We start from the raw sequence: 15578 nt of genomic DNA on the forward strand, positions 1-15578 counted from the left end.
GGTTACAGGGAGGGTGTAACGGTACGCCAGAATCATGCTTCGGGATGCACCTTGGTGTTAAGGTCATGGGTCGTTACTTTTTTAGAGCAATAATGGAACAAATGCAAAACATAAAACTACTTTACTTTTGTGGTAACAGGAATATATTTAATGGCATGTTTAACAAAATGAAAACAGTAAATTCTCAAAAGATTCTTTAATAAATGAAAAAAATGGCATAATTAGAGATATGCCCCTTCTATATTAACGGACAACATCTGCCAATACCTATTATTAGGCAGGGAGGGAAAAACAAATGTGATTGATTCAAACTTTTCTTTTTAAAAGTAAAACTTATGTTGTGGTTGATGCAGTTCATATAGATTTTAAAATATGAACAAGATGTCTGCAGAAAAATGACCAGCTAGTCATACAATAGGAAAGAATAAGCTGATAATTAAAGATAATAGTTTTTTCATCAGGACTGTGAAGGTCAGCGTCGCTCGTCAGGAAGTTATAAAATACTTCGGCCAGAACTTGTGGAATACAAACATTTCCAAATCTTGTAAAGCAAAGCGAAGAAAGACACTTTGAATGCATTCAAGTCGATTCATAATTAAATAATTTATTAGCTGGTTGATTGTCTTATAAATATTTTCATAGCCATTGCTATGAGAGGTCAAGAGCATTTTTATGTATATTACACAGCAGAGTTTTATGTCAGTGACCATTTAGTTTGAAGCATTTTAGGTTTCACTCATTGGTTCATAGAAGTTTGGTTTGCAAATCATCAGAAATCAACATGTGATACACTCTGTTATGTGTGGCTGATGCAGCTATCCATTAGCAGAATCATTTTCATGCTCATGAGATGGCAGCAGATTTGATAGCACTCATACGTCTGCAGCAGATTTAATGTGGGCCTCTCCATCATGACTGAGCCTTAGCAGATGCATGAGAGAAATGTGTTCTGGCAAATGCGTGCTAATTAAGTTGTGAAACAATGAACATCGGCAGCGTGGAAAAGTCCATTTCAGCCTTCCCATGCTTAATTTTTCACATGTCTGAAGCAATTGATTTATTTAGGGCATTAAATTGGTTTGTCTGTAGGTTTGAGACTTCAGTGAGGCTTCATGTGCTGATTTTGAGGATACCTGAGGCTTCTTGGACCGGTCCCAGGCTGTTCTTATGGGGCTCTTAAAGCCTTAGAAGTTATATACTGTATGATTAAAGGAAATATCAGTAATTTAGGGTGGTGCAAGTAATATTTTCTGCAATAAATGCTTTACAAAAAAATAGAGAGAGAGAGAGAGAGAAGTAGGGGATGTTACCTTAAGTTTCTGTTGTAAATTTTCATTTCCATTTTTCTTTTCATCCTCCACCTTTGTCCCACTTTCCCTTCTCCCCATTTTACTGCCTCTCTGTTAGTTCCAGCTGATTAGAAGTACATACAAATGGAAAATAAGAGCAATGCATTGACAGCAAAACATCAGCGAAATTATTTGAATTCTGTGCAGAAGACTTTCCTTTTATGAAGGACAAATGTGGTAAAGTCCTCCTTGGAATAATCATTCAGCAGGATGTAACTACATTCATAGGACAATTTGTACAACAAAATAACTTTTTGTATTTTTATACAGAGCATGTTAAAACTTGAGTTTATTCAGGAGCTGGTTATTGTCAGTTCAAACTTTTGGGGTAGAACTCTTCTGATTACAGATTTTTTTTTATTTTTTTTTTATTGTTCAGCTCAGAAAGAATTGGATGCACCATCACAAAATCCCTGTGTATGGAAAAAGTACGGAAAAGTAAAACTCCACACAGATACATCAGCTGCTTATGTGACCAATAAGGTTAAAGCAGTAGATGATGTATTAAAATACAATATCTAGCTACAAGCTGATGTTAAACAGTGAGTTGTTACCTAATTAGGATCAGCAGATGGGCTGACAATACTAAGAAATCTTCAATACATTACATGGTATAATACAACACACTTTATGTCTACAAATTGTCTACTAAGGAAATGTTACTAAATGATATAACTATAGTTGTGACCAAAGCATTTCATAGGAAAAACCTAATCAGCAGGTACGTGGAAACACTGGCTTACAAGACACATGATTGTTTTTTTTGTTTGTTTTTTAAAGGCCTTGTGTTGGATGTTTTTCTATGAAACTTACTTAAAAATTATATCTTTATGTTTCCTGTGCCTTTTACCTTAAGTCTGCTTCATATATCAAGTATATTAATATATTTGAAGGCAGTTTTTGTTATTTCATTTTGTTTGGCAAAATTTACATCACATAAAAGTGGAGTGTGAGAAGACAAATGACTGCATAACACTCCTCATTTGTACTTCTTTTAATGCATGTGAAGACCCTTTTTTTTTTTTCTTTGTTGCCTCTGTTATCTCCATTTTCAGTTCAGCCAAACAGAGAGAAGGGGGGGAGGAGGGGGAGGCAGTCAAAGCGATTCAGACATGTTATTCCACAATTTCTGTCCTTTCATCCCAAGCGTGCGGTGAAACTCTTGACATTCATTATCAGGATGACATGTTTTTCACGCTTGAGACAAGCAGTTTTGGCCATTAAGTCCGAGGGTAGGTCATTGTCTCAACACGTGGACTTTCTGACAGGGACACTAGTGGTTTTTGTCGTGTGGCCAATCAAACTATTTGTTTCAGAAGGAGGGCATCTCGACTTCAATGCAGCAGCTGCACTTAAGAGTCCAATAAAAGGGAATGCATCGTGAGAATGCAACACTGATTGCAGCTTAGTTCATAAAGCTGGAGTGTGTCGGCCAACAGACCGTTTACGTCCCAGAGATGTCCGTCTGTGAAAGCATTATTGCGGTTATTGATGTAGCCTGTGTAGGAAATTTTCAGCTTTTCATGTTTGTTTTTTTTTTTTGTTTTTTTTTTTTGTTTTTTTGGTTGTTGTTGTTATGATAGTATTTAATTTAATTCATAAAAAAAAGCAGTGTTTTATCTTCCGCCATCTTGTTTCCTCAGGGTGTGCCTAAACCTGTAGCGCTGGAGCCGTGTTGTGGAGGAAAAGCTGCTGTGCTGACTGTCCTCATGCGCCTGCCGTCTGGACCCTCAGGCTTACCTCCACCAGGACAATCAGGTAGAAACACTGTTTGTCTTTCTGTATGTTTGTTAGCAATTTTATGCAAAAACTACCTGATGGAATTTAATTAATTTTTTTTTTTTTTTTTTTTTTTTTTTTAAATGAAAATGTCTCTTGGTCTCAGATTCCATAAAAATATTGGAAGTGATCCAGATCATCATTTGGATCCAGGAATAGGGCCTTTTTCAGTGTCTATAACTCCACAATAAATGGTCAGGGTCCTTGTCAAACCCAACAGGTTTTACAAGATATCAAAGATAAATCTTGAACCTGGCAAAATTCTAGATACTGTGATCCGGAAGAGGAAAAAATAGAGAATCTTTGGAATTTTCATCACTGCAAAAGAACAATTTACGATACAAACATGCAGCAAACACCACAATATAGCCAAAACACTGTGGATTAAACGAATGTAGGACACATAACATTGGGTGGAAATCCCAACATGTGTGGAACTGAGCTGCTTGGCAGAGGTCTGCATTGTCCAAATGCTTTTCTAGTTTACATTTGTTCTCGTGTGAGAAATTGTGAGAAAGTTAGTTCCTAAATGGATATTTTACAGGGTAGCAATCCTGCAAACATCATACATCATCATTACAATACAATACAATCTATTTAGTTGTCCCTGTGGGGATATTTGGGGGCTGTGCAGCCTAAACGAGCAGTACACAGATACCCAATTAAGTATACTGCACCTTCCATGGCTATTTATAAAGTACACAACCAGTGGTAAGAAGTGAAAAGTACACCATGAGACGTTTGCACAAAACCTGCAGCCTGAGGCACGACAAGACTTTAACTGAGGTACAAAAAATAAAAAATTATCATCTTCTGGAGGGTCAGCGCTAATACGCTAATACACAATGTGGATATTATGGGGTGGTGGTGGTCATTTATGTAAGGGTACCGTTGACCATGACATGTTGGATTCAACTGGTTCAAAAGAGAAAGTTATATAACACATAAATATGAAAGATCTTTGCTCTTTTGGAGACAGAAAATGTCACTGAATCATGTTTCAGACAGCGTTAAAAATAAGCAAACAACAGGCATAAATGGTGACACGGCAAAACACCATAATGCTTCATTGTTGGTTGTCAAAACGTGCATTAGCATCAGTTCGGTCTGCCTCCGTTTTGGTTGTCAGAGGCGGCATGATGTGTAGCGGCAGGTTTGGCATCTGTCGTGTCTTCAGTGTCTCAAACAGACTGCACTTTTCACGGGCTTCAGCAGATTTACAGGTGAAGAAATTCGCACAGTGGCAGGAACACTGGTTCATCCCTGGTGTAACAGCTTAGCTTTCTAATGTGGAAAGATGCTGTTTGGCTTTTCCTGAACAATACCCCCCAAAATAAGTCCATGCCTGGAATAATCTGAGCAAAATGTTGCCACCAACCCAAATTTCATCTAGTACAGTTAAATGATAGGCCAGCACAGGCTGAACAGTAAAAAGAGGCAGAAGAGCAGGAACAGAAACACTTTTAGCAGAGAAAGGCATCAGATGCCAAATCTCATATCACATAGTATATGTGTCCTACGTTTGTAAATTATCATAGGTGAGTGGAGTGAAAAATCAAAAATTGGGATTTTTTGCTTCAGAATTTTAAACTTGATTTTTTTTTTTTTTGGGTTAAAATATTGGGTTTTTTCAAATTAGTAAAAATAATTAACTGTACGTTTTTTGTCATTTTTATTGTATTTATTGATCTTTTTACTTGTCTTTTTGGGGCATTATATCAGCAGAATGATGGTCTGGCTACTGTGTTGTTTTTTTCCTAACTGAAATGAAAAAAAAAGAAAAAAAAAAAGACAAGCATGAAAAAAGTTTTGTAAAAAAATCAGCAATATCGAAGAACCACGAGAATTGCAATTTTAATCGTATCAGCACCCAAAAAAAAAATCAGAATCGAATCGGGACAAGAGCATATCGTCCAAACCCTAATGAGTGAGTTGTAAGTTATGTAGACTCATTGGGAAGGTCTATGTGTGACGGCCACTTATTAGGTACATGTTACACGTACCAGGTTGGATGCTTCCCTTGTCTTTAGAACTTCCTTAGTTCTTTGTGGCACAGATCCAACAAGGTGTTGGAAACAGACTTTGCTCACCATTGACATGATATCATCACACAGGAGAGTTGTTGGCTGCACATCCATGATGTGAATTTCCAACTCCATCACATTCCAAAGGTGCTTTGTTGGAATGACACCTGGTGACTGGAGGCCATTGGAGGACAATGAACATATATCATATTTAAACCAGTCTGAGAACATTTGGGATAATGGTGCATTATTCTGCTGGAAGCAGCCATTACAAGCTGGTGCACTGTGGTGATAAAGGGATGGACATAGTCAGCAACATTGCTCAGGTAGGCTGTGGTGTGCCAGGAAAATATTCCCCACACCATTAAACTACCACCAGTTACCTGAACTATTAATGGATGGATCAATATGTTCATGCTTTATCAGGACAGGAAATGTTTTTCCAATCTGTTGTTGTCTAGCTCTGGTGCCGTGAGCTGACAGGAGTGGCACCCGGTGCTTCAGGGTTTGTGTGTTGTGCGTTCAGGTGTGTTACTCTGCATACCTTGGTTGAAACAGATAGTTACTGAGTTGGCCTCTTATAATCTCAAACCAGTTTGCCCATTGTCCTCTGACATAAGTAATCCCCCCCCCCCCCCCCCCCCCCAAATTCACGGATTTGCTTTTATTTAACATTTAGAGTCACTCGGATCAGCAAATTCTGATATTAGGTGTGAACTCAGCAAGTCGTTTCCACCATGTCTACACACCTGAACGCTTTGAGTCGACATGTGATTACCTGACAAGCTGGTAACAAGGAACTAAACAAGTGTACCGAATAAAGTGGCTGGTGAAAGTGTGGGACCTAAATCATGTCAAAAAGCACATCTGCTCCACGAATAAACAGCAATTCTTTTGTTCTGTTTTTTCTTATCTGAATATTGAAAATGTTGCTTTTTATTTCTCTGTGATAGAACTCATCCAATCATTTGAGTTTTCCTTGCATGTTGTTTTTATTTTCTTTACACGCTTCTTACTTCTCTCACATTCTCTCCTTTTGCAGGACTCATCGTTGCCAGTGCACTGACAGACATCTCACAGCAGAAGTCTTCAGATTTTAAGGACAAGTCGCTGGGTTTAAAGAACCGAAAAGCCCTTCCTCCAGCTCACCAAGGGACCTGCATCTGACTCTCAACCTCCCAGTCCACTGATTCCCTTTTGACATCTGAAGTCATATCAGGTTCCAGTTGGAAACCTTTTCTGAGACATTTCATGGGCACACATAGGGAATTTCATTCAGTTGCTACCACTTAAGCACAGCTCACGTTACGTTTCCATGCCGTTTTGCTCTTTTCTGTATGTCAACTTGGCCTCTCTTCTCAACTTTGACAGCCCAGCCATCATTGCAAAGCTAAATGTCTGCACCGAATGGACATCTATCTTATCAGTGACATCATGCAGATTAATAAGAAGAATGTGAAACCTTCGAGGACCTAATCATGAATCCTTTAGGAAACCATCTATTTGCTTGGCATGAGGGGAAAAAAAAAAGATTATTGCTTGCCCACACATGGTATTCAGTGGTGCTAAGCTGATTTCACTACACTTTTTTTGTGGGATGGAATATTTACTAGTCCACAGGTAGAGTTTACACCCCATAAGCACGTGGTAGACAATGACAGCTGGAGTATTTTTTTTGTCCCAGTACTCTGGCAGTTGCCACCATTAATGATTTGCCTCAGCATCTCCTGTACATATCAGTCATCCTAAAGCTAAAGTCTGTATATTCCGTGGAAGACGTGCTAAAGCTACAGAGACTGCGATCACTACCAGCAACATTGCGGCTGAAGTCTGCGAACGTGAAGGCGGCACGAACTAATCCTTCATGGAACGGCAGCACGGCGATGTCCAGAACTTGGGAGATGTTAGATGCATTAATGATGAAACTGGAGGCTTTCTTTTTTTTTTTCTTTTCTTCTTTGCTTTCGGTTTAGTCACTGTTTAATAAGTAACACAGAAGAACACTGACATTTCTTTCCAACTTTACTGTAGTTTGAAATCGCATCGTTTTGCTGTTAAACTTGGACGTTTCGATGTTAATGAACTCGCCTTTGGATCGACGTGGTGGATGGATGCCATCCAGGGGTCCGCCTCTCCAAACAGGCTCCTCTGGCTGTTTACTAGTTGTCGTTTTTTTCTTTGTTCACTTTATTTTTCCTCTGTTCTTTAAACAGGACTCTAAACTTATACTAAACTGTTTGTTTCAAGGAGTTGTGTTACATTTTTATAATGCCTCGGCTTTCTGTGAGCTGTCACAGTTACTTACAGACGACGCGAGGAACTGACAATTTTTTAAAGCTGTACAGTGTCTTGTTAAACCAATGTGAGTCTTTGTTACTCTTGTTTGTTAAGATTTAATGTGTTTTTTGTTTTTGTTTTATTCGTTTTTGTTCAGGTTTTTTATGGCAGACTGACTAAAAAGTATCTGTTGATTTCAGCCTTGTCACCTGATAGTATTATACATAATAATAAATTGTCTTTTTGCCACAATTGAGAAAAGATCATTTCTGGGTTGTTTTTTTTTTGTTTTTTTGTTTTTTTTTAACACATTCCTATGTAAAAGCGCATTTGCTGACTTAAAACAGTTCTAATGTCTGCTCTTTGTAAATTGTGCACCTTTACAGACTGTTTGGGGCATTTTCCCGCTTTTTTGTTGCATATGTGATCATTATGATGCATTTTCTGGAGGATAGTATGCCTGCTTATGTGTCTTTTGGTTTCTGTTTGTAGAATAACCCTTCAGTAGTTTCATTACACAGGAATTAGGGTCCCACTGTACCATGAAAAAGATGACAAACTGCATATCAGTAACCGTCTGTGTATTTTAAAAATGGTCAACATGCCAGAAAATTAAAAAGATGAAAAAAACAAACAAATCAGAGCTGAAAATCCTTTGTGCATTGAAGTCTTTTAGCTCAAGCCTTCCTCAGACTGTGGTACTGCTCATGATGTTCCCCCTGCTTTTGTCTGCCTGCCTGAGGTTTGCTGCTTCTGAAGCCTAAACCTTCAATCTGTAATTGCCTTGCCAGCTAAAGATAATTGCTCCCTTTGAAACTGATCAGATCTCAAAACTTAGCCTTGATGTATTTTATGTTAGTGCAAGATAATGACTTTTAACACATTCTATAGTGCAATTTAAATATAACGTCCCACTCTAAATGTCTACTTTATGAATATATGATGTCAAATAGTTTCTTTGTACTCAGTTTCTTTGCAATAAACGTCTAGTTTAAAGTGACTAATTTAAACTGTTTTATTACACATAGCTGACAATATGTTGTCTATTTGAAGATTAAAACAGTTTTCCAAATGGAAGTAGAAGAAAGCAGGTTGTTTAAAAGGCAAAGACTCACGTTGATCTTTAAATTTGGCTTTAAATATATACAGTATTTGTTTCCTTATGTTCTCTCTAAAAAGAGACTGCATGCACATTAATCTCTTTTTTTGCAGTTGAGTTGTAATTTCATCCTTATTGATGTTGCAAATGCAAGCACTGCTATCTTAGTTATATTTTCAGTGTACATGCTGACAGGATGAACAAAAGAGATTCAGCCCAATAGGAAAATCTAGGTTAATTATAGACATTAGAAAATCAAATGATGTTGCAAAACTGTGTTGCAGACAAGGCGTCACACATATCACACACTCATTGACATAATGCAGCTCAGGTTCAAAGGATGACGACGAACGTACTTTTGTCTTTTTGGAGTTCAGAGTTTTGTCCTTCAGTTTGCTAACACCTCTAAGAGTGTTAGTGCTCCCTGTTCAATGTCATCGATGTGCATTTAAATGAGGGTGTAAGAAAACAGAGAGGCAGCCTGCCAAAGTGCTTCTCTGGATAATCCTCACTTATTCTTGACAGTCTACCTATTAGCTGCAGGCACTCTTGGAGGAAAGCCACTACTGTCCCACAGACGTGCTCACCGTGTGCAGAAGCTAGATGAATCCATTTTGGTGCAAATGTGTGAAAAAATGAGAAAAAAAATCACTGTCTGTGGGATTCATTCCTTCTTTATCTTTTACTTTTGATTCTCACTCAGGCACTTTTTTCACATAGTTTTTTTTTTTTTGGTTTTTTCTACTTGCATCGGTTGGACAGCTAAAAACGAGCCAACATGCATTGTGTTTAAGTAAAGTGACAGGACAGCTCCGGTGATGACAGGTGGTCTTGAAGCTTGATTGTTCCTTGCAATTTTCACCACTTGTGGCTGTCAGTGGTGCACATGAAGTACTGTATGACTCACACTGACTCCTTTCTGCTTTTTTAGTGATGGTGAGGGATTCAAGTCTTCTGTGCAGCAGATTTCTGAATAGATAATAGTCCTACAAAAGCCTCGACAATTCTTTGAAGACTGATACAAATTAGTATATTTCTTCATAATTCACACTGACCACTGGGATAAACTCAGAAGTACATTTTAATAATCATTGTTGATATATACAAAAAACAAAACAAAAGGATACGTCTTTAAATCAAAAAAGGCTTTTTTCGTGACTGGATGGAATTCACAATGATGGAGTGCAAAAGAGAATTGGGGAAAACATATTATTGATTTATGAAGACTGGTTCAGCTGCTTAGAAGTTTCCACATGACAGACGTGTCATTGTTGCTTCCTATCAATTACTGATGGCAGTAAGTGATTGCTCCATGTCAGGGCAGTGACAGTACATGGGTGAAGTTTCATAGATCTCTGATGAGAAAGTAGAGGTTCTCACCAAAACCGTTCATTCATGCTATTTTTTTTTTTTTTTTAAAACTCACAGCAACACTGATGAAAAACGGAAGTTTTCAAACAGAATCCAGCAGCAGCTCATCACGCACGTTATCTGCACAGGATCAAAATGGCCAAAACCATTAAGAGATATAATTTAAAAAATATATATAATATAAAATATAACAAAAAAAAAAAAAGACTCAGTAGAAGGAAAATGACAATAAAATTTGTATAATCAGCAGGATTTACTCAAAAAAATAACTTTTTTTTCCTATAAATCTTTCTGAATGTTTTTTAAATATTAGCAGCCAAGTTTGTTTATATTACTTTTATATATAATGATGTTTTGAGTAATGAGTAATGAGGGAGAAGATCAATGATGAAATTGCAATTGGACTAGTATATGTTAATTTAGGATGCATGTTAATAAATAAAGGGCACATTTGAAGGTTTTTCTTTCTGTTTTTGTTTTGTTTTTGTTGTTGTTTTTTTGTTTTTTTTTGCTTTTAAGAACTTTCCCAATTATTTTTTACTAGAAAGTAAAGAAAATTTTTAAAAGGTACTAATTAAAAACTTCCCAGATATCAATATGAAATTAAAGAATACAAGCTTTTTTTTTTTTTTTTTTTACTTTTCACTGCAATTGTTTGAAAATTGACCGTCAAAAGAACAAAAACAATATTTTTCTCTTCATTTTTCCTAAACTGAGCAGGAAATGGTTTGAACTTTTTATTTTGTTCATTTTTGTTTATTTGGTACTTGACCCAAACATCTACACATTACCCAACCCCTGCCACAGTCAACACAGAGTCAAGACTACTTTAAACCAATTTACCTTAGTGTGCAGATTATGTATTTTGAACTTAATGAATGAAATATATTTTATGTGGATGTTGTTTGTGGTGTCACTGAGTTTAATTGCATTAGTGGGCTGAGCTCTAGCGGTGAATCTCTCCCCCACTTCTGTATATGAGACTCTGCAGCTGCTGTGCCTGCAGAAAATAGAGGGCGCCCACTGGATGTGGAAATGAGTTGTAGTCTAGTAAGCTGGTTAACATAAAGTAAAGCTACAATTATGTCATAAATGGAGTTTATTTATTTATCTATTTACATTTTTACATCTTAAAGAAGCAGTAAATAGTGTGGGTAATACTTTTCTTACCTTCGAGTTGTTAACAATGGTGGAAATATAAGTTCCACTTAACAGTAAGTTGCTGCTACTCATCCCGTTTCATAGCTTGAAATCTTGCAAAAATGCCACAGTTAGTCTTATTTTTTTCTCCTTGATTTTTATTTTTCAAATCTTTACAAGCCCTGACATGGACATGCCCCAAAATATACATCAGACTTAATGACATGTGGACCATCGTGACTATGATGTTAATCCTTTCTAATTTTGACCACATTGTTGTGCCTTGCTTTGTATTCCCAGATCACTGTCTGCAACACACTCAAAATGTTTAATCATATGCAATGTGATGCCTGTAATTATGGCAGGATTTTCAAGATAAATTTGATGCCATTGTTGCTAAATAAAAGACATCAGGAGCTCAGCAGTTGTTTCCTGATTCTCCTCCTCATAAAGCAGCACACATTTTCCAGTATAGACAGAGCTGGACTGGATGCTGAACAGTCAGTTATGTGCAGCCTGTTTCTATGAAACCACACAGTTGCAAGTTGGATAAAAAGGTTTATTATTGTCAGTACGAGAGAAAATCACCTTCCTCCTCCAAGACATCACTTGGAATCAGTGGAACACTCACACAGCAAGCTGAAGCACATATCCATCTGAAGAACCTCATGTGTCCTTTTTGTTTGTGTTCCTCCGTCATTAGGAACAATGAAATCACATTTTCCACATGTAAAACAGATTTCATTTCCACATCTGTAATTTTTTTATTTTGTAGTTTCGGGTGAACATACGGACAAATATCAGTTAAAAAAAGAAGAAAAAAAAAAAGCTGTTCCTGTGGTTATGGGATTAACCAAAATGTCCTTTCTGTTCTCACCACATACAAGATAGGTTGCAGAGTTGCAGACATGTGCGTTCAAGACAAGGAATGAAAGACTGGGTGGTGTCTATTTACCGCAATTGAAGAATCAATACTGGTATCAGTACAGAGAAATAGGGGTTGCACTTACTATTGACTGGGTCATTTGTTGTGATTTATTTATTTTTTGTTATTACACTCTGTGGCGCATTTACATTAAAATGAATATTGTGGTTTTTTAAAAAATAATTAGTTCTCTAAAACAATTTATATTTTTAATATGTTAAATTTGCATATCAATCTCAAGAGTTTTTCTCACAAAATTGTACTAACAGTGAATTTTTTTGCTAACTGCTTTAATGCATTTTTCTAATGGCATATTAAAGGCAATCTGGGACTGCATGGACATGACTTACAATGACAGGTAACTTTCATATTTTTTCATATTTGTGACTCAGTGATCTGAATGTAATACCATTGTTGCAAAGTCATTATGAGGTTTTTGAAAGCAGGTGGATGATTTATTACAAAGAAAGTAACTTACCTCCTCCATTTAAAAAATAATAACCTTATACTCCTCTAACAACTTAATGAGAGTTAATGGAAAAGCTGAATTAGAAAAATCCTAAATTAAGAACTAAAGCTACAACTAAAAGGAAAAAAAGCTTACATGGTTCTTGCTTCTGTGTGCCAGTTAAAGACATGATGAAAAACAGCAGATTAATAATAGATTTTATATCCCTTTAATATCAGGAATTGTACTTGAAGAAAGAAAGAAATAAGAAAGAAAGCTATCTGAGTTGGACATCTTAAAGCCAGCTGGTTCTGCTATGGGTTAAGTTAATTAACAAGCCCCCCAACCATCAGCACTACCAGTTGTTTGGCTAATTGTACAGTGTCCTGTTGAACTGGATGTAAATAAACCCTGCAAACTTTACTCTTTATATTCTTTTAGCATAAATATGTGGATGATTATCTGTTTGAGTGGCTCTACTTAAATATTTACAGGCAAAGCTGGGTTGTTTTTCTGGGATTGGGATAGTCTTTGGAAAGTAGTATTGAAATGTTGATGATCTGTTTCTTCCCTGCAAGGTGATACTTTACTGTCAGTTTGTGCCATGAGTTAATGTTTTATTGTGATACAAGCATGCGTACTAGCATGGGCTATGTTGGCAACGGCCTATTGCCCAGTTTGCCTCTGCTATCCCTCTGGAATGGGGGACTGTATGTAAATTTGGCTCAGAAAAGTCTGGATTTTTGTGTTCTTTGTGTTGTTTGAATCAAAGTGACCAAACACATTGGTTAACTGGTTAAAAAATGGGATTCCATCCCACATCAGTGTGTGACCAAGCTGGGGATCAGTATGACAAAGAGGTGCCAGGTTTTTTTTCACCCTTTTTCTTAGACCCCTGTTTGTTTAAAAAATAAATAGTTAAATTGCCAATTTGCATTGTTTCTTCAGACTTTAATCATCCAATCTTATAAACAAAACAAAACAAGTTTTAACAGCAGAATCAGCTGTTTGGCATGCAGAACATTTGGCAAATTTTAATGGACCAACCCACATGTTCAACTCTACTGCTCTAAAAATCTGCCACCATTTGCAGGGTTTTGTGAAAGAGTTTAATCTGTAACATTAAAGTAAATGCTTCTTTGTTGCGGAAAGCTACAAAAGCTACCGTTAATAAAACCCAATAAAGTCTAACAGCTACAGTTAAGCATTGCTACGATCAGAAAAGTTTTAGAACATTTTATAACTGATTTTTGTTGCAAAGTGCATTTTTCTTCTGTTAAAATATATTTATTTAAATTGCTGATCTACTGCACAGATCCAAAGCTGTCGCTGATGGGTTGCATGATGATCATCAGGATGATCTGAATGTCAGATTCCATTATATAAGGATGTGACAGTAGAGCAACAAGTAGAAGAAAGTATGCTGTCGACAGCGGTCGGCTGTAAACTGAATTTTTGTTTAGGTTTTACCTTTTATTACCAGAATATTTGGCTGAGTTGATGTTATTTCCATTATAGAGATTGTGAGGGCAGCAAGAGCTGCCACACAGTAAAGGTCTGGTAACTTTCTTTTTTTTTTCTTCTCAATTATGTAAACACTTTAAAGATACTTTATCATTTTTCATATTTTTATTAGCTGGGTTGACAAGGGGTTAACTAACTGGGTGCACACACTTACTTAACTTATATTGTCACCTTGTTAATTTGGTTTATTTTGTCACCTTATCAATTTGCTTTGCTTTCAGTTAATATACTTTCCTTTTGAGTTGCCAGTTCCTTGGTGTTCCCAAGCCTGCTAAAGAAGAGTCCTGGCTGCACTGGAGCTCCTTAAATCAGGCTGAGGCCTAATTGGGCAGAACCATCTTTTTTTATAGGAGGGAAGTGTAGGAGGGGTTTAGGTTTTTCTATTGTTTGTCAGTTGGTTTGTATTATTTAGGTATTTCAGATTGTTTAGTTTATTCTCTGAACTGATTATATGTAACACTTTTTGATAAGTTAAGTTTATGTTACAGTTGGTATAGAGTATTGTATTGTCTCCCCCCCTTGTGTGTCAAAATGGCCTGATCAGCCAGTATATATGTGTCCCTTGTGTGTCAGTTAGGGAGGTCAGTTAGTGTTTGAGTTCCTTATGTTAATACCTAGGCTGACGTTTGGTTTCTTTGACCTCTTTTATGGGCCCAAAGTTATTGCACTGAAAGATTTATTTTGTCATTTTTATTAAATAAATGTAGACATTATATTTTTCTAAAAACATTCCTTGTGCTTCTGTGGTTCTTCGGCTCGGTCCCTCACAGAGATAGATATAGAGTAGCTGAATTTACCATTCAATATCTTTCACATATAAAGGTAAAAATATTTATACAAATAAGTCTTTAATAAGTATCTCTCATTGAATTTAATTTTAGGAAAAGATGGTTATTTGGCTCAATGGTTAACAGGTCAGTGGGATTTGCTTTGAGCCCATTTAACTTACTTAATAAACTAAAAGTCCCTGTCAAAAATAACTTCACCAACACCTGGTGGAATATGTTAAGATGATTTAACAGTGCAAGAGGCAGCTGCTATTTTCTTGTTTGAGGAAAGCCAAACTGTCCACTTGGCAGGTTTATGCAAATGAGTTTAATGATGCAGAAAAAAAAAATCTGGTTACAAAACAAAAAATGAAAAAAAAAAAAAAAAATCAGGCCAATTAGAAGCATTTTGTCTGGAAAGCACACTTACAATATTATTTTATCTTCCTAATTTCTGCTTTGCTCAGTTTTGCTGAACATGACCAGGTCCGTGTCTAGATCTCAAAGACATACACATTCTGGAATTGGACAGATAATCTACGCTACGTAGATTTTTCTGTCTAAACTATCTATTCACATCAACAAGCGTGACAAAATTAGAATTGTCTGAGTCAAGTCATTTAATATATCATTGTTTTCTGTACTGTTTACCTACCAGCTCCTTGCAGACCCGCCATGAAGGTCATACCATCTCATCAAAATCTCACGGTTTTCCGCTGTATGCAAAACTGCTCCAACAATAAGCTCTCCTCTTCAAATACACAAACAATACTTGATGTGGGATCTGCAGAACATCCTTTTTTAAAGACTTATTTTTCTAAGCAGATTCCTTAGGAACAGTGAATAAAGGTTCAATCCCACTATCTTCTCAGAAG

At 36.6% G+C, this 15578-nt stretch overlaps 1 protein-coding gene across 1 annotated transcript in view; it reads left to right on the plus strand.

The window, feature by feature from the left end:
* The window catches only part of atrnl1b (attractin-like 1b), a 66646-nt gene extending 58525 nt beyond the window's left edge, over positions 1–8121 (plus strand). Inside the window, exons 28-29 of the mRNA XM_079260305.1 lie at positions 2993–3107; positions 6195–8121. Coding sequence (XP_079116431.1) covers positions 2993–3107; positions 6195–6319 — 240 coding nt within the window. The 3' untranslated portion in view covers positions 6320–8121. The remainder of the gene's footprint in view (positions 1–2992; positions 3108–6194) is intronic.
* The last annotated feature ends 7457 nt before the right edge of the window (positions 8122–15578 follow it).

The sequence above is a fragment of the Telmatherina bonti genome (genome assembly GCF_933228915.1).
Source record: "Telmatherina bonti genome assembly, chromosome: 21".
Lineage (NCBI taxonomy): Eukaryota > Metazoa > Chordata > Actinopteri > Atheriniformes > Telmatherinidae > Telmatherina > Telmatherina bonti.